This window comes from Notolepis coatsorum (genome assembly GCF_963971535.1).
Source record: "Notolepis coatsorum genome assembly, chromosome: 16".
NCBI lineage: Eukaryota > Metazoa > Chordata > Actinopteri > Aulopiformes > Paralepididae > Notolepis > Notolepis coatsorum.
Genome location: NC_140180.1, coordinates 18,435,850 through 18,456,848, shown reverse-complemented (window position 1 = coordinate 18,456,848; position 20,999 = coordinate 18,435,850). Strand labels below are relative to the sequence as shown.

At 43.1% G+C, this 20,999-nt stretch overlaps 1 protein-coding gene across 1 annotated transcript in view; it reads right to left on the bottom strand.

Moving 5' to 3' along the window:
* Positions 1-682: 682 nt before the first annotated feature.
* abcb7 (ATP-binding cassette, sub-family B (MDR/TAP), member 7) overlaps positions 683-20,999 on the bottom strand; it is a gene marked incomplete at its 5' end in the record, with an annotated part of 88,381 nt that continues 68,064 nt past the window's right edge. The window contains 3 exon segments of the mRNA XM_084331292.1: positions 683-2,903; positions 9,781-9,888; positions 11,781-11,884. Of these exon segments, the coding sequence (XP_084187418.1) occupies positions 2,694-2,903; positions 9,781-9,888; positions 11,781-11,884 (422 nt within the window). The 3' untranslated portion in view covers positions 683-2,693.

The following is a 20,999-nucleotide window of genomic DNA, read 5'->3' as shown; positions in this document are numbered from 1 at the left end:
GGCTCAGGAGGTAGAGCAGTCTTCTGGTAATCCGGAGGTTCCCGGTTGGATTCCCGCCGGGGCAGCATGTCCTTGAGCAAGACACTTAACCCCCAACTGCTCCCAATGAGCAGGTTGGCACCACGCATGGTCGCCTCCGCCGTCGGTGTGCGAGCGAATGGGTGAAAATGTGAGGAACAAATTGTAAAGCGCTTTGGATAGGAATCTGTGATGTCTGCCACCGCTGGGAGGGTGGAACTATGCAGCTGGGCAGCCATCACTTTTATATGCATCCTTTTGTTCTTGTCCGTTTGAATTATAATTGTAAAAATAATAATAATAAAATAAATAGATCATTCAAAAGGTGTGATCTAACCTTTAACATCGCAGATGAAAGCCTTACGGTGCATTCGGTAACAACATTCACACCTTCAGCATGGCAGATGAGAGCGTACCGGCTTGTGCTCTGTGGGCATTTTAAAGACCCGCTCTCCGAGCTGGTATTCAGTCATAATAACACATTAATAACACTATGATGAAATTGTAAAAATAATTTTACAGAACCTGAAAATTATGAAACACACTTGCCTAGTGCATGGTGGGTTATGTATACTATATATAGTAGTATTTATTTTAGTTTGTTTTGTTTTTTTCAACCGGAATCTGCCAATACAAAAAAAGCAATAGAGCTATGAATCGCTATTTCTCAAGATACAGAATTCACTAATGCAATTATGCACCAATCTGTGAAACACACCATCCATAATAGAGCACACATCTGGATACCGTTGACACACACGTTTAGTCCACTGTTTATTATTCTTTCTTCAGTGCACTCATACTGTACATGTCTACCTCGTTCACACACAGACCAGAATGTGATTTTGTAAGAGTACAAAATAGTCCCACTACTGCTTTTCATCATTTACAAATACAATTCCATAGCCAGAGTCGGAACCAAAACGAGTGCACTAACCGGCCAAACAATCCCTCAAGAACGAGGATATATATATATACGTATATTCCCAAATGTGTAAATATCAACATTTCCATGTAACGAGAGGCCTGGCTTCACGTGTCATATTAACGACAAGTGTCATAGCAAAATTAACATGTCAAGTGTTACAACCTTAAACAGCACAACTGACTGACCATTAAAGACCAGCAATCTCGTTCCTAAACATCACAACTGACCATTAAAGACCAGTAACCTCAATGCCAAATGATGAAGGGTGTATAGAATGCCCTTAAATGATGCTTTAATATTTGTTGTCGTTTCATCGGCTTCTTACTGTGGAACAAAAACCCTTTCAGACACAACGTTATTTGCAATGGTCTGCGTCGCAGGGGGGGGGGGGTACCGTGACGTGCACTGAAAAAAAACCAGCGGCGTGCACGGCTCGAATCACGCCATGTCTGAAAAAGGGCTATAAGCTCATTCGTGATTTATTTAGGTCTTTCTCAGACGGGACACCATTTGAGCTGCGCTCGCCTCTAGGGTTTTAGTGCACGTCTAACTAGATATCAAGGAGGAGAGCGGAACGATAAGATAGAATAAACGTAATCTACACAGCATTGTTTAAACGCACCTGGCGTCGTGCGTTCGGTGTGAGACGCGTTTGAAATAATCGGGAAGTGTAAGTAAATAAGTGTCCGTGTGTCAACAACCTCTCTCTTTCTATCGGAGGCGCTGGGATCGTCACGGCGACCGGAACTGAACTTTGGCCACGCGTTCGCGGAGCCTGACGAGCCGCTGGAAGTGATAGGTTTCAGAGCAGCGTCGGCGTCGAGTTGCGTCTGAAAGGGCCATTAGTCATTCCTTCATGTTGGTTCTCGAAAGAAGGAAATCAGACACTTGTTTCTCACGCACGCACACGCACACACACACACACTTCATTTGGTACCAGTCTGAATCCATATCCACACACACACATATATATATAGATACGTCTTTATGAATTGTGTTTATCTGCCAAAGTAATTTCTTTAGAACACATCCGTCTATGAGAAGTCAGAAGAGTCCGTCTTGAGTTATGATTGAACCACACTGAAAAGAATGTTAAGATTGACACAAATATAAACATTATGTGTGCACCAGCGTTTGTGGTCTGAGAGGCCTTGCGATCTTGATGGGAGTAATATATACACATCCTTATTAAAAACAGCTACCTATGGTTCCAAATTACATGGAAAAATAATTTAAAAATAAATTCAATCGACATACGTAATATGTCAACATCAAGGCGTGTATATTATTCCTGTGTGCTCTCATCTCTCTCCAGTACATCGAAAGATGTCACTAAACCCCAAATCAATGGGATAAAAAAAAAAAATTGTTAATTAACAGACGTCTTTCCACATGTCATATTCAAGATCTCTCATGTTTGGCTCAGCTGAGGCGACTAGCAGAGGAGCTCTCTCTCTCTATCTCTCTCTCCATCTCTCTCTCTCTCTTTCTCTCTCTCTCTGGACTTCAGCCAACATTAGACAGACCTGCCCTCTGCTCTGCTCTTCCTCTTTGTCAGTCAGTGACTGTTCTCCATGATCGGAGCAGGGAGGGGGGCGAGTCGGGGTGGTTTGGCAGGGGTGAGATTTGGGGGTGGGAGTACACGCCCCCCCCCCGCCCCCTCAGTATCCTGTAGTAGGCCAGGCGTTCAGTGCAGGCTGTCCACGAGGGGAGAGGAGGAAGAGGAGGACTGTGGCTTCTCCTCCTCTCAACAGGAGCAGTTGCCGCAGCCCTTCACACTGTTGAGGATCTCGCTCTGCAGCTTCTTCCTCTCCTCCTCCTTCTGGGACAGACGCTCCACGGGCGGCTCTGCCTTGCCGCCGAGGATCTTGCTGTGCTGGGTGTTCCACAGGTCTGCGTACAGGCTGCCCGGCGTACTGAGGAGGGCGTGGTGGTCCCCCTGCTCTGCCACTTTACCCTGGGAGGGAGAGAGAGAGAGAGAGAGAGAGAGAGAGAGAGAGAGAGAGAGAGAGAGAGAGAGAGAGAGAGAGAGAGAGAGAGAGGAGAGAGAGAGAGAGAGAGAGGAGAGAGAGAGAGAGAGAGAGAGAGAGAGAGAGAGAGAGAGAGAGAGAGAGAGAAATAGCAAGGAAAGGAGAGAAGGGGAAGAGGTCAAGGGGGGTGCTGGTCGGCTGAGAACACAAAAGGTTGTCCAAAGGAAGCGGGACGTGACTATGTTTCTGACCGTGCTGCTCTCTTCGCACGACACGACACGTCTCTCTCTCTCTCCAAAGGAACCCTGCCCGCCTCCCCAACAACTGTTCCCTTCCTACCGCAACAACACAGACACGCAGATACACACAAACAACAACACACACCTCCCTCCCACACAGTCAAACAGGAATTAAAAAAAATAATATATATAAATAAAATAATCCCCCACCACCTCGTCTCCCCAGCTCGTGCAGAGGTGTTGGCATCGCCTTTAGCGCACGTGACTGCTGTGCGCTAGTTATTTTAATGAGCACCCAGCCCCCTCCCCCAGGCACTCCTCTGCTGATGACACCAGCGAACACCACGGCGACATCACACGCAAACATGCCTCCTCGCCACGACCCTCTGATCCCAGCCATCTGACGCTGGAAACAGGGGCGTCTCGGAGTGGAATGACACGCACACCGCTCCCCGCGCTAAGGATCCGTCTTCTTCACTTTAGAGCTTTTTCCGACTCTGGGGGGGGGGGGGGGGGGGGGGTGATGTCACCGCAGATGCGTTCGCGTTCCTCGCTTCCTTCCCGTGGATGATGATTGGTTTTTCCCCCACGCCACGCCAGGAAAACCAATTCGAGTGGAGATCTCCATCGAGTGAGCCATTTTGGGTCCGGGACAGAGCTTCATTACGGTCTGGGAAGCGGGCCCATGTGGCATTAGTCACCGCGGCAAACAAGACCGGCCGCCCATCCTCCTCCGCCATCTGACCAAAACACCCGCTCCGGTCCGAGCGCTCTAATGAAGGCTTGTGTGCCCCCTACCAACGGTGCCATGCTGATGTTGAAATTAATGAGTGACAAAAAAATAATAAGAAAATACATTCTAATCACGTACGCGGAAGAAAAAGGTATATGGGGAAAGAAATAAGTGGTGGTTTTAAAAAAAATAAGTAAAAGAAAAAAAGAAAAAAAAGGAAAAAAGGAGCCCAATCGCAAAGTTGGCCTTCCGCGCCATTAAGAGTGGCGAGTGGTCGGAGAGATGCATTGTGGGGGTGGGCTGTGGTTTGGAGGTCAGGCAGTGTGCTGCTTGCCATCTCTGCCATTAGTACACAGTCGTCTAATTGGGCTGGTAATTAACACAGCACACTTTTACACAGACAAACCTGATCCGCTACATAATTGGCGTTTTATGAAGCTTACAAGTACAACTAGGACTCAGATGTATAATAAAACACATGATACTTGTGCCCTAATGATAAGGATGTGTGCCCAAACTCAATCCCATTGGCAAGAGAAAGCCTAACATGCCCATAACGGCCGCCAAACAGCCAGGTTCAACAGACCCATGCCCCTTTGAGGGGCCTGCCACTACATTTCTCTTTGAGCCTATTACTCCTAATGCAGTTTTTAATATGTTGGTGTCTATTGATACCAGGAAGTCGACTGGGGAGGACAACTTGGACCATTTCTTTCTTAAATTAGCATCGCTAATCATGCGATGCAGTCATCACAGAGCAAATAGCACATATTTTCTTTATCTCTCTACATCAACAGTAGGCATAGTTCCCAGTATTTGGAAAACGACCCATGTCTCTCCTTTGCATAAAGGTGGAGACAGAACTAACCTGAACAATTATCATCCAATTTCCAAGTTGTCCTGCTTAGCTAAAATCCTGGAATCACTGGTGAATAACCAACTCAAAACATTTCTCTCTAACCACTCTGTTCTAAGCCCCCATCAATCTGGTTTCAGAGCCAACCACAGTACAATCTCAGCTACTACTGTAGTTATAAATGATATTGTTTCAGTCTGTACAGTATTGGTTTTGATTAGGGATGTCCAATATTATCGGTCTACCGATATTATAGGCCGATATTGGCATTCAAATGTGATATCGGAAATTATCGGTTTTCCAAAAAAGAAAAAAAAAAAAATTACATTTATTTAACCTTTATTTACCCAGGCAAGCAAGTAAGAACAAATTCTGATTTTATTTATTGTCAAAAGTATGCATAATGTTGTGTTAATTCCACAACAAGAGATATGTAATGTTATGAAATTATTCCGTTTTGGGGGGGGGGGGGGGAAACCCTGCATATATCGGTATCGTTTGATATCGGTATCGGAAATTAAGAGTTGGACAATACCGGTATAGGTAAAAAAAGCCAATATCGAACATCCCTAGTTTTGATCAGTGTTAATTTTGTCAACAGAAATGATGACTAAAGCTTTTTCCCCGGATGACAACGAGACGTGACGTCACGTTAATGTTGATCATGTGACACTAACGTGACTAAATAATTAATTAAATATCGTTGACCACAAGACACAAAAATGTAGTTTACAAAAACCATGACGAATTCTCTCTTAATTTATGTTGACTAAAACAAGATGAGACAAAATAATTATAACTTTTAGAATAATTCACGTTATTATTTCAGCATTTCCGTTTCCGGGTTAAGCTCTGCAGCGTTTATGGCCCACTAAAAGCCAAGCTACATACGTGAGGCTAAAAACCGCCTCCCAGGTCTCTCGTGACTACAGTACAGCTTATACCAATAACCATGAACGGAATCTGCTACTCTCTCAACACTCCTGCGGCAGCCGAACAGTTCTACCAAAAGAACATAGCATTTAAGACGACGGAGGCTGAGAGGATGGCTAGGCTGCGAGAAGAGCCAATAGCCTGGGACCTACTGTATATCACAGGCTTGCTTATCCCCCGTAGATACTCCTTCGTCTGTGTACACCCACTACTATCAACATTACACATGGATACAAGGACAAGACCACGTTCACTTAAAAAGGTAATGTTGGTATGAAAAGAAAAGACACAGACGAGTACTAACACAGAGTGAGATGGACCCTACTACTAGTATAAGTTGTTAATGAATGCCTTTAGCGCTTGAAGTAGGGATGCCCCGATCACGTTTTTTTTGCCACCGATACCGATCACCGATCGTCTATGAGCCATATCAGCCGATACCGATCGTTTTTGGTTTTATAAAAAATATAAATATATATACCGTACTTTTCGGACTATAAGCCGCGGATTTTTTCCCCATTTTTCCACCCTGCGGCTTATATAACGGTGCGGCTTATATGTGGACAAAACCCGAAAATCGAAATATTGCTTTTTTTACTGCATTGAAAATGTTATTTATCTGTTCCCTTATTTGCTAAACTTAATACAACTTGTTAATGAGTTAATGTTATTTGTCCGACAGTATTATGTCCCAATGGGAGTCATTCTCTGTAGAGGTGGGAACTTAAAGCTCAATATAAGAACGGCCATGCACCACCACTCACAGAATCGAGAAAGAGCAATCAATCTATCAATCCTTTCCGTGTCCGGGCCGGGTGAGGTTTCCCGTGTTGAGTCAAATTAAGCCACAGGCTCCACTCCTTACATATGGTAATTAAACATTAAAACACATGCGGCTTATAGTCCAGTGCGGCTTATATATGTACACATCATTAAATTTAGCTGCTGCGGCTTATAGTCAGGTGCGGCTTATAGTGCGAAAAGTACGGTAATAATATATACCGGTACTTTTTTATTTTTTTTTATTTTATATAAAATATATATATTATATAATTATACTTGTAGTTGTATTATCTGCGAGACATCGCCACCACGCAACAAGTCAAAATGCTTGCTATCTCCACTGTCTGTGTGTATACTCTGCTTTGGTCAAATCACATTCAGCATGCCCTCAGCAGGGGCTCTGCAGATATACCCTACTCCCTCAGCTAGCCCCTTTCGTGACTGTGATGCAAGCCAGGGGCTCGAATATGCATCGAATCAATGTTATAAGAGGTATCATGCACTACTAGACTATTGCTGGAGCATTTGTTGATATCAGGAGCTATCAGTAGCTAGCCGGCTAGATACCGTTAGACAATGCCGCATGTATTAAACTAAAAGTGAATAGTTTAAACAGTAACGATAGCTAGGTAGCTAACGTTAGCTCACAGAGCATGCACTAGAGCAGAGCAGACTGCCGGAGGCAATGGGAGCCTCTATTGTTGACACGGGTGCGGGAGAGGCAGGGGAGGAGGAGGAGGAGGAGGAGGGGCAGTGCGCTGCAGCTCTGTGTGTGCCTGAGAGAGAAGTCAGCGAGTGAGATCTCCGCTAAGAATTGGATCATGTTTTTCGATCGGTTTTCACAATCTGCGAAAATAAAGCATTATGGGAATTCACCGATCTCATATTTATACTGAATATCGGCCGATACCGATCGCTGGCCGATCGATCGGGCCATCCCTAGCTTGAAGTGCACTAAAACATCGTAATGACTTTATTTTTCATATAATGTTGGGTACATGCTCAGTAGAGTTAGAACGCTCCCAGTCTTAGGGGCTGTGATATTTTGTTACCACACTTTATGCACATAGAAGTGCGGTGGCAGGTTCGCTAAGCTAATGTTGTGTTAGCCGAATGCTCTGATGGGGGCCGCCATTTTAAGTTTCAAGTTTAAAGTGACGTCAGCGATCTACGGTTGTACTCGACGGACAAAAGGGAATGTGTGTGTGACGTGTGTGAAATTTGTACAGTAGGTCCCAGTGAGAATTGACTGTGTATTTACACTATCCTAATGTTGCTTTGTTGGTTAAAGATAAATAAATAAGCAATTTAAATCAGAATATGTTCCATTCCATGTCTGACTATTTCTGAATCTATTGACCATTTCAAAGAATGTTTGGTTACTATTGGGCTTCTAGCCTTCTACTGAACTTATTGTGAATCAGCTGATAGGGTTTTGGCTAGACTATACTTAATAAATAGAATTGCATTATTTACAATATAAAATGCCTTTTTTTCATTAGCGAAAACTAGACAAAAATCATCAGTTTTCTGCAACTAAATCTAGACAAAAACAAAAAAGACTAAATCGAGACTAACACTGACTAAGACTAAAATGCTCAGACATTTAGTTGACTAAAACTGACTAAACTAAAAATAAATGACTAAATATGATGAAAACGAAAAAGGAGCACTTGACACATGACTAAGACTAAAACTAAAATGAAAATAGCTGCCAAAATTAACACTGGTTTTGATGAAACTGTTTGCGGTTGGGTTCCGGAGCTATTTATCAGGCAGAAACCAATGCGTGAAAGTGGGCAAAACCCAGTCAGAATTATTACCCATTACAAAAGATGTTCCACAAGGATCAATCCTAGGCCCCGTTTTATTTACTATTTATATTAATAATATTATTTTGTCCTTGAAGGGATGTCAAGCTCATTTATATGCGGATGACCCAATTATCTTATTATCATCCGATTGTTTGCTGGGTACGGTGATTGAGCCACCATTGTGGCATCGTGCCTGTCATTGTGCATGGTGGCGGGGGTGGCGTTTTCTGTGGGCTGCTTTGTTGCCTCTGGTCCTGGTGGCCTTGCCGTTGCGGGGGGGTTGGTGGGTTCTATGTTTTTGCTTTCGGATTCTGCGGGGGGATTGCGGGTTGTGTGCTCCATGGCCTGTGGCCGTGCCGGGGGGGGGGGTTCTGGATGTTCGGGCGGATGGACATGGTGGTGGTTGGATGGGGGGGCATGTGGCGTGGTGGGTCTGGGATGGCACTGGGATCTTTGTGACCGTTGGGGTGCTGTGGGGGGGTTGTGGTGGGTTCTCCATGAGGGGGGTCCTTGGGGTGTCGGTGGGTTGGGGGAGTTCAGTGGTAGGGTCTGGCCGGGGTACATCGTGGGGGGGGTGTGGGGGTGGCTGGTGTTCGGCTCTGGGGGAGGTCTGGGGGGGGGGGGGGGGTTGGTTGGAACCTATGGCTTCGGCTGGGCCTTTCCTGGAGTTGGGTGCTGGTCTCTTGCGTGTGCTTTGATAGATTTTGGTTGGTTTTCATCGTTGGGCTCCCTCAATTCGCTAGCATTTTGGGGTTTCCTTGCGTGCTGCAGCTTCTGCGGTGTCCTGGTGTCGTCTCCGTGACCGTCCGGGGTGCTGCATGTCTTCTCATTTCTGCTTGAGTGTTTGGAGTCGTGGCTCCGGCGTGGCTGCAGGTCCTGGGGCGCGTGGTGTTTTCCTTCGGTCATGACTTGCTTTATCAGGGGGTGTGTCTTGGATGGGGATATGGTGGGGATTGATGTGTGGGGTGTTTTGGGTGTTTGGGGGACTAGCTGTTCCGGGGGGGTTCACATGCCTTCGAGCAACACTGTACTTATTCCACTTGTTTTATGCCTATACTTATGTCTGCACATTTACGTTGCACTACTTTTATTGTCTTTTATACCTATTCTTATGTCTGCACTTTATGCATTGTTTTTATTCTGTCAACTGTATGCTGATTTTATGCTCTTTGCTGTGGGGCACTTTGGGCTGCGGTCCATGTGTGAAAGGTGCTATATAGATAGTTATTAATATTTATTATTATCATATTGTAAAAGATTTATGCATTGAAATGTCTCTAAATCTCAACGCAGGTGGTCAATCATTTTAGCCATCAGCGGTGGCTGGTCCTTGTCAAATGACGCTCGTGACAAGGGAGGGTTGAATTGGATGATACGAAATTGGGATGGGAGAAAATATAGAAAATGGGAGAAAAAGTGGATAAAAAAAAAAACATTGTCCTCCGACTCGCGTAAGTTCAGATGAAAAGAAATTCATAAAAGAAAAAGGCTGAATGGATTCCTTACCTGATTCAATACAATGATCTCGTCTGCATCAACGATTGTGGAGAGCCTGTGGGCGATGAAGACCGAGGTCCTGTCCTTCACCATCTCCCTCATTGAACTCAGAATGGTCTGAAAGAAAAAACACCCGGCAGAAAGAAAAATAATGCATATCATCAGCATAGCAGAGAAAAAGTATACAATATACACAACTAAAATGTACAAAATGCTCAAATCTGGTAAAAGAGATAGTGAAAATGTAAAATAAATATAGTGTCATCACTGTCATGTTTAAGTGTTTGAAGTGAATGTTTAAATCCCCCTACTGTAACGGTGTGCTATAGTTCACAAGCCTCCTTCAGTGTAGAGTTATACTCTGTTTAGATTAATCATACCATTGCATTGTATACATTTATTATATTATATATATTATATTATGTATTATTATTTTTTAAGTTAAAATATTAACATTATCTCGCCATCCTCAGTAAATACTATCAAACTCCTCTGACCTCATATGGTATTTTCAAAGACCAGAGATGGGACGGACGGACGCGCACGCACACACACACGCACGCACGTCGCACACACAATATGGTACCGGTACCTGTGAATCGATACCGGTACCCAACGGTACCTTTTTTCCGGTACTTTAGTCTCTAAAATGTAATCTACCTACCTCAGTTGTGAAAAAAAAAATCCAAACTTCAAATAACCACACTTTCGACCTTTTTCGGCTTGCCATTGCCCCGACTGCTTTGTTGTTGAATCAAGTCAAATCCTAGGTAAGCGTATATTGTGCGTGTGAACGTTGACATGAAAAGATAAAAGTTAAAAAAGAATAATAATAATAATAATTTTTTTTTTTATCTCGCGTGAATCGATACTCTGTAGTACCGACGTGTTTCGGTAAGTACCGGTAAAAGTACCAAATTCGGTACCCATCCCTAACACACACGCACGTTTTCTGAAGAATCGTCTCTGCCGGCATAATCCGACCTACACCGTGCCGCGTCACAAATACTAAAAGACGCAATCCGTGATCCAAACGTAAACAAAAAAAGCCAGAAAGCCTATTTTACATCTACAACTCAAACTCTGTGAATGTATGTGAATATAACCCACGCAAGAAAACCCTGACTGGGCCTTAAATCATGATTCTAAGATCATGGCTTTGCAATTATTGCAGTTCTCCAAAGAACAAGGTTAAATAAATATGAATAGCAGGATATATGTATATGAAGACATATCAATATATTGCTGCTGTGTATATACTATATCATATACTATATCAATTTCCCTTCCTCTCCAATGTGTACATATTATGCTATAAAAAGCTAGCACAATAGGGAGGCAATATGAAACTCCGAAAATCTTGCAAATGAAAAGCGAACGCGTGACCTACCCTTCCTCCTGAAGTTCGGCAGAAGGCACGCTCAATTTTCTCATTACTTTTGACATTTACAAAAACTGTCAAGCATTGGGACTGAACAGGTAGGTGAGAAACAGTGACCGGTGGCTCGCGAATGTGTGTGTGTGTGTGGGTAAGTCTATGTGTGTGTGTATGTCTATGTGTGTGTGTGGATGTGTGTGTGTGTGTGGTGTGTGTGTGTGTGTGTGTGTGTGTGTGTGTGTGTGTGTGTGTGTGTGTGTGTGTGTGTGTGTGCGTGTGTGTGTGTGGGAGGGAGTGGAGACTGACTCATAGCAGAAATGTGACATAGGACAGGCAGCCCGCCACACCACCATATTCTGTAGCTCATCCCCCAGTCAACCCCTCCCTACACTAACATCTCCCGGCAGGGAAACAAGCTCACCTCTGGAGCGACACGAGCGACAGTGAACCTGCAGTACGTGACCGTGTGGGCGTTTGTATCGCTGTGCATGTGAAGGCACATGTAAACATACGTGTGAAGCGCAGAGTCTGTCTCTGTACAGTATGTGTGTGTGTGTGTGTGTGTGTGTGTGTGTGTGTGTGTGTGTGTGTGTGTGTGCACGCACATGAGTGTCTTTACTAGCACGCTTACCTCTTCTGTGATAGAATCTAGGGAAGATGTCGCTTCATCATACAAAAGGATGGGTGGATTCTTTAAGATTGCCCGTGCAATGGCCACACGCTGCTTCTCTCCTCCTGAAAACACACACACACACACACACAGTAAATAAAATAAATTTAAAAAGGCTTAAGATCCCTGAAGCTGTACACGTGAAGATACCATAGACCTCTGTTCCTTCCGCTATCAGGCTAAAATAGAATATCGGTATCCGAGACACCAAAAGACATGTCTAACGTGCAAGAAATCAACGCAAGCAAAGTGACTTGACCCGACGCATTCTTTGACACGTTAACTCTCTTAACGGAGAACAACGTATTAGATCTGAATAGTTTTTTTGTTCAGTGACAGCATGTCCAAGTCTATACTGTTCAGTAAAAGTGTTGGATTGGAACTTCGGTGTCTGTATCGGTGCGTCCGTATCCCTCATCGCGTAATTAGCTTAAACGGCAGCGGTCACGGCGACAGAGGCTTCAGGCCGGTGAAAACAAAGACTTTCACTTTAATTGTGATGGAAAGAAGCAGCGGGGAACAGAGAGACGTCTCTCCCACGGCGCCTGGACTGGTGGCTTTATTGCCTGCGAGCCGTGCGCGGCTTCTCGAAAGCAACTGCTGTTCTGCAGATATAAATACTGCCAGAAGCAGAGAGCAGCACAGTGGGTTAGGAGCTTCACGCCCCGAGCCGACCTCCCCGACGCAAACTCACGGGCAGCAGTCACGCACCAGAGAAATTAATGAGAAGTCAGCCAATTCTCCGTTTCACTCACTCATTCATTCTCTCTGTATCCCTCTTCACTTGAAGAAAAACAAACTGCCTGCAGCCATTGCATCTTGAATGTTGAATCAAAGTGCTCCCTGTGAGGTTTTTACATCACTGAACTCAACCGGCCTATATTTAGGACAGGTGTCAATGTAATGGGATTTAATATCCCTTTAATTATAATTACACAAAATTGTCGTTTATTATATTTGAATGACCTGAAGTTTAGCTTAATTTCGTGTCCAGTGATTCAACTCCACCTCCTATACTGCCCCCCATACATGTACATTGTATATTACTATTGAACTTTACTGCTACATTTGCACTCTGGTTGGATGCCAAACTTCTTTTCGTTGTACTGTACTTGTGCTGTATAATGACAATACATTTGAATCTAATCTATTCTACTACGTCTCCTCCTTTCCTCTTCCCTTTTCTTCCGTTTCTCTTGGGAAGAGGTGTGTACATCACATCACAGCGGTGGCAATATTCATGATATCCCACTGGTTCGAGTGTATTATTGCTTAATTATATTAGTTATTTTTACTATATATTGTTTAATGGAACTGTGATGTGAATAATAATGTATAGATTGCAGTGTTTGTTAGGCAGCTGGGTGGCGTAGCGGAGATTGTGCTCGTCACCAATGCAAGAGACTCCGGTATCGAATCCCAGTCTCAGCAATTGCCTTTGGCAATTGCCGGCCGTCGTACTGGCTCATTTGGCAGAGTCAGCGGGTGGAAGTCGATGGGTGGGGATTGGACGTTGTGGACAGCGACCCCTACAGGTCGGTTGGGAGACGCCTGCACAGCAGAGACAGGAAGTGGCGAGGGTAGTGTGAGCCTCTCATACGTTACACCTCACCAATGAGAGTCCGCGCTGGCAGGCGAAAAGATGTGACAGGCTGCCTCCTCGTGTGCCGGAGGGAACACGTGATGCAAGGCTTCTATCCTCTCTACAACCGACCAGTGGGGGGCATAGTCGAGCAACATTCAAGACAGGGGAGGGGAGAATTGGATCAAAGAAATTGGGATGGGAGAAAAATAGAAAAATAAGGAGAAAAAGTGGATAAAAAAAAAGATTCCAGTGTTTGTGCTACAGAGAACATTAACTTCTATAGCTATGCTAGCATGATGCTGATCTCTGTGTAATCAAGCTAATACCCCTCTCCCACTGTGCTTAGTATATTGCAATACTCACCCACTACCGTCTGACACTGTGATTGTCATTTTGTATATTGTACAGTATTGTAACATTGTTTTATTGTATAGTATTTTATGTTTCTCTTTTATTACTTGTGTGATTTTATATTTGCTTCCACTACTGCACCTTAAGTTTGAGTCCCAAATCTCGTTGTATGCAAATATAATGACAATAAAGTATAATCTAATCTAATCTAATACTGTAGGAGTTGGAGAGATTTGTTTTGGGCACTTTGTGAACGGAATCTGTTGTCTTATTATTTATATTCGGGTATGTCTTTTATTTTATTTTGTTGTGACTCAATTGTATGTATGTTTGTTCCACTTGGTAAACTGCTGTATACTATAGTGCAACTTCTGTTAAGCTAATAATATGTGGAATGTGGAATATGTCACATAGCTAAGTAATTTGTATGGCCCTTTTGTTCTGTTTCTCTTGGGAAGAGGAGTTGGGGAAACCCAGACTGAGATCCTGGGTCGTGTCTATCCTTCCAACATCATAAACAATAATACACAACGCAGATTCAGCTGGTCACATGGGATAGGCCTTTCATTCCTTTCGCACAAAACTCTTGCTCAGCAAAGATGGGAAATTGTTGATTTAAACCAATATAAATATAACTTAAAATAAAAAGTAGGCTATCGAATAACATATCATCATCATTCATTTGATCTCACTCAGAGAGACAGTGCTAGTGAATGTAAAATTAGACTGTTTTCAGTTGCCTGTCCAGTTCAGCACCGGACAGCGGCACCCAGCCTACACACACTCAGCAGCACACTCTCTCAGAGTCAGACTTTCAGCACCGGACAGCGGCACCCAGCCTACACACACTCAGCAGCACACTCTCTCAGTCAGACTTTCAGCACCGGACAGCGGCACCCAGCCTACACACACTCAGCAGCACACTCTCTCAGTCAGACTTTCAGCACTGGACAGTACCCAGAATTTCAGGTCGTACTTTTTTCTCTGTGATGCCATGGCGATCAGAAAATGCGACTGATGTTTGAATGAAAGTTAAAAAGAAAATAATAATACATTTAAAAAAACTGTGGTCCAGGTTCAGGGATAAGTAAACATGTGTGAATGAGTACCTGACAAGTGTATGTATAATTATGTCGACATGATGTGGTTAATTTATTCATTTAGCTTTATTTTCTGTATAATGTAGTTGATTTATTTTTCCCTTTTGGGGTGTTGTCACTGTAGTCTTTATGTTTATGGTCTATGGGTGTACGCGGTCTTTCAAGACCGACCTATGTTGATTCAAATGTCATATGCCAATACGTTTTGATGTCCTGTGTATGCAAAAAGAAAAAAACTTCAATAAAGTATAAGTCATAAACAAATTCTAAAACATGAACTGCTTTGCAGCGTCAATGGCAACTAGATAAACAATGTAGACCCGGATTCTAATTGAGACCTGCCTTTATTTGTCAAAATGTGTAGCCACACCCTGCCAGTAAAAGGGACAGGCGTCTGTCTATATGGGACAATGGGTCACCTGGTATTTATTTTTTATTTAACCTTTATTTAACCAGGCTTTAACTGTATAGAATAAGATACAAATAATAATATCTGTTGCTATCAGTTTAGGTTAAATGAGGATAATCTTTACTGCCAGGAAACATGCTGGGAGCCCATATGTAACATAAGAGACCATACAAATAAATAAATACATATTATTATTCCTATGTTAACAGACGGTATTTTCCCCCCCAACTCTATTTTAGATAGAGTTAGTCTCCAGTAAGGTCAGGGTTAAGGTCATCTTCACTTTTTTCTTTATATATATATCAAATTCTTCTTTTTTTTCCACGTGAAACAAGACAACACAATACAGTAACAATAATAATAATAATATAATAAACAGACAGAATAAGACATGATAAAATAAAATAAAATTATATTAATCAATTAATTTGTAAAATATAAATTATATATTCAGGTGTAGCTCAGTAGATCAGAACACCACGGGAGTGCCCACCCACCCCCGCTATCTAACCCAAAAATGGGAACCCCCATAGATCACAGGCCCACTACACATAAGGCGGAACATCCCAAGCCCCCACCCGCCCCAACAGCCACAACTCCCGGCCCACCAGCCGGAGGCCGCGACCATCAAACCCACAGCATCAAGGGCCCAAAACACCCCAGCTGCATATACAAGTATATAGATAATATAAAAATAAAAACAAATAAAGAGTAAAATGATAATAGTAAAATTATATTGCTAATATTGGAAGGGTGCCTCAAGGATACATTTTAGGTCCTTTATTATTTCTGATATGTTCAATGACGTGCCAGAATCTGACTGTGAAATGTAAACTGTTGATTCAGCACTTCTGGTGCCAGGTAGGGATATCAGGGAGATTGAGAGAGCTCTGAGTTCTGAGCTAGAAAGTGCCAGAGAGTGGCTCATAGATAACAAGCTGTCCATTCACCTAGGCAAGACTGGGTCGATCCTTTTTGGCACAACAAAGAGATTAGGTAGTGATGCACCGATGTGAAAATTGTGGCCGATACCGATAACCGATATTAATATTGCTGTTCTGGTCGATACCGATATTTACCGATGTCGATATCTCTGTATAGAAAACACTTTATGATAATCAAATAAAGAGCTATTTTCCAAAACGCATATTTTTTTTTTACTTTTGTAACTTATTTTCAGAAATCACCGATATTTTGAAACTATTCAAGGCCAAAACATGTAAAAAAAAAATTATAATTTTTTTTCCCGGCCCATATCGGCCCTATCTTGATATCGGCCAATATACCGTGCATCACTAAGATTAGGCAAAGTCGATTGCATGGAAGTCTCCTGTAACGGAGCAGTAATCACAGGGAAGAGTCAAGTACCTACCTTACACTAGGTACTTGCTTACACTTAGAGCAGTCTCTCTCATGTGAATCTAGTGCTGCCAACATTCTATCCAAGTGTGCAGGCAAACTCAAGTTCCTGTATCCAAATACCAGGCTTTTTGAACTTGCTGTTAAAAAGCTGTTAGTGTCATCCTTGTTTCAGTGTCATTTTGACTATGCGAGCGCAGCATGGTACAGTGGTCTGTCAACTAAATTTAAATAAACTTCAGGTGATGCAAAATAACACTATTCGTTACATACTCAGTGTGCCTCCCAGAAGGCATGTAGGAAGTGCCGAATTCATAAAGGTGGGACTGCTACCAGTGCACCTCAGGGTTGAACAGATGAAACTGAACCACATGTTCAACATAGTCAATGGCACAGCCCCAAGCTATCTGAAGTCTCAGATCCATATGGTCCATATGCAGCATGGACAAAATACCAGGGCCAGTGTTCGCTTCTGTAAGGTGCCGCAGGTTAAGTCTATGGCTCAGAGCAAGTTTTTCTACACAGGGATCTCAACGTGGAACAGCCTTCCACTTAGTATAAAACGGTCAGGATCTAGAGCAGGGGTTCTCAAACTTCTTTATACCACGACCCCATTTTATTTAGGATTTCTTTTGGCGACCACACACTGTATCGCGTAATTTCAATGTGGAAATAAGGAATATCAAAATAAAAGCACACGTTGTTGAACTTGATCATGCATATTTATTAGAAAATGAAATTACAGCACTATGTTATTAATGAAATTTCATGAATATTATCAACAAAAGCAACGGAATTGTTTCTGTATACACATTTATAAAACTAGGCATATTTAGCCAAAATATGTTGCCAGAACATGAAAGGAAAATGCGCTCACGTGTGCTTTGGCGAAGATCCGCTTCTACTCTGAAAATCCAACCTCACAGAGGTATGTTGCTGTGAAGGGGACAAGCTTTCTCATCGCAGCATTACACAACACTGGGTACTCGTTCCGGACTGATATCCAGAACTTTGCGAGGACTTGTCCAGTGCAATTGACTTTCAGTCGTTCGTCACACGAAAGATCATTGAGCGCTTCCTGCTCAGACAGTGGGACGCCTGCTGCGTCATGCGTAATGAACGGATCTTTGATCCAGTCGTCCAGATTGTCCGCGCTCTCTCTCCGAAATGATTCAATGAGCCCTTCTAGTGGCTACAGATGATGGAAAAAAAAGCAACATTCTGTTCCTACAAGAAGCCATCAAGCAGAGTAAATACCCCAAAATCTCTGCTGATTATCCTGGAATGTCACTAACGGAGTTTTGTAATCCAGCTCATTATCAGCACATTTCTCTGCCAATGGGTTGTTTTTGTCTGCAAGGAAGATCCGCGCTTCTTCTTAAAAAAGGCGATTTAATACTCTGCCTCGAGATAGCCACCTCATTTCAGCGTGGTATAGCAGCTGGTTATGCGTAGAGCCCATTTCATCATGACCAACTGGCACCGCTTCTGACAACATTGCGATTCCAGGTTACACACAAAAGACCAGACCCCCGGCCCCCTCCCGCGATTATACATGTGCAGGATGTAGTGAGATGTGTATTGGAATACTGTGTGTCGGCCTCCGTTGATTAAAGGGCGAGACATGGCAAATACACATTTGGCATTATTTTTAATCAAGGTGTTTTAGAGGAGAGATTGTTGCTTCCTCCAAGGCGCGCCCCGACATGCCCTGAATAAAACCGGTTTGGTCACAGTGTACTAGCTCCGTCATATTTTTGTAGACGATGGGCCAGGATCTTTGCAAATATTTTGAGGTTGGCGCCGAGGAGACTTAAGGGCACAGTCGTTTGGGTCTTTGTCCTTCTTAACACTTTGAGTGCCCGCAGGGGGCACACGATTTAGCACTTGAGTGTGTCTAATACGCCCGTCACTTATCAATGACTTGCTTGCAGTCAACATTGTCGAAACGGATTGTTTTTTCATCGGTACATTTCCGTTTTATACCATTTTGAAAAAAGATAGTTTTTGGAAATTTCCTATTCTAAAAAAGAGATTCTGCAGGAATCCCCCTTTACTGGAATACACAAAAAACTGTCATTTTTCGGCCTATTTATGAATAGTTTTCAAATAAACGCTAGATTATCGATAGTATATGTGTACTTATGCATGCTAGAGAAGCGGGCTGAAAAATCTATTATCTTATTTCCTGATCAGTGATCAGCACACACACGTTGATATATCTGTGAAAAAAGCTCTGATTACCCCAAGACTGGTAAAATAGATTCCTTACCTCAGATCAGATGTTCTACAAAAAGATTATTCCGATTCCTGATCGCCATTCCAAATATCGATTGCGTTTATTGATCCAACGCTGGGTGCTTGAAACACATATTCCACGCTGTTCTGAGGGACCACAAAGACTGCAATCGGCTCGGATTACATGCCTGACAAGTACAATGTGGATTCCGGATTTTCTTTTCCCCATGCGTTTTCATTCAGTCCAATCCAATGGGTGCATTATCATCCGGGAGACGATAGGGGGTGGTATTTTCCCTGTTCAAGCTCAGAGAGAGTCCCAGTGGTAACATGAGGCTAGACTGATGAAAAATGAATGGAAATCGCTAATAAAAAAAATAACAATTAATAACGAGATTTCTCGTTGTTGGCACTGAACGGTTGGCATGAAATAACGAGAATTCTCATCGTTGGCACTCAAAGTGTTAAGGAGTAGAGAAATAAGAGCCATATTTACATCCCTCGAGAATCCCCCCTGTTCAATGGAGTGTTTAACCATCTCATGCAATAATGGGCCTAGTGGGTCCCAAAACACTAGGTATAGTTCGGGTGGGATTCCATCCCAGCCGGGTGCTTTGCCTCTCTGAGTTCTAACAATCTTCACTTTTTAAGTGCAGATTATGAGGAGTTCCGGCTTTGCAGCTTTGCCGACAACTGTCAGAGTCTTCAAAGATCTTTTGATCCTAAATAGATTCCGTTCATGGAATGTTTAGAAATGCCCATTTGCCCTTCATGTTGGAAGAAACAGCTGTTCCTACAGTCGTCTAAAGATTGAAACGCACACTTTCATGTCAGTACAAGTCAGTCCATGCCGACTCCTACAGTATCTACAGTACCATTCTGACTCCCTACAGTATCTACAGTACCATTCTGACTCCTACAGTATCTACAGTACCATTCCCTACAGTACCATTCTGACTCCTACAGTACCATTCTGACTCCTACAGTACCATTCTGACTCCTACAGTATCTACAGTACCATTCTGACTCCCTACAGTATCTACAGTACCATTCTGACTCCTACCGTATCTACAGTACCATTCTGACTCCTACAGTATCTACAGTACCATTCTGACTCCTACAGTACCTACAGTACCATTCTGACTCCTACAGTATCTACAGTACCATTCTGACTCCTACAGTACCATTCTGACTCCTACAGTATCTACAGTACCATTCTGACTCCTACAGTATCTACAGTACCATTCTGACTCCTACAGTACCTACAGTACCATTCTGACTCCTACAGTATCTACAGTACCATTCTGACTCCTACAGTATCTACAGTACCATTCTGACTCCTACAGTATCTACAGCACCATTCTGACTCCCTACAGTACCTACAGTACCATTCTGACTCCCTACAGTATCTACAGTACCATTCTAACTCCTACAGTATCTACAGTACCATTCTAACTCCTACAGTATCTACAGTACCATTCTGACTCCTACAGTATCTACAGTACCATTCTGACTCCTACAGTATCTACAGTACCATTCTGACTCCTACAGTAAGTACAGTACCATTCTGACTCCTACAGTAAGTACAGTACCATTCTGACTCCTACAGTATCTACAGTACCATTCTGACTCCCACAGTATCTACAGTACCATTCTGACTCCTACAGTATCTACAGTACCATTCTGACTCCTACAGTATCTACAGTACAGTACCATTCTGACTCCTACAGTATCTACACTACAGTAGCCTTGGAAATCTCAGAGCAGGTCAACCTCATTCCATGGCCATTTACAATTGACACACAAGACAATATTGGTACAAACAACACTCAGCGGTAGAATTACAAAAGATGAATATATGGCGTCATGTGTCCTTCTGCACTCAAAGGCAATGTGCAAACACAACGATTGCTACAGTACGCATTGATATGAGAAATATATCAACAAGGATGTTACCAGAGGAATGTGCTCAAGGGGAGTACAGACCTCGCACAACAAGGCCCAACAATCTCCCCACTTTGCCATTACTTTCACATGCAACATTCTACTGGGTAGATGACGGAAACAAGAGTTGCTGATGTTGCCAGGCTCAACAGACCCAGGCTGTACATCCAGATGGTGGAGCTAGAGGAAGGGTT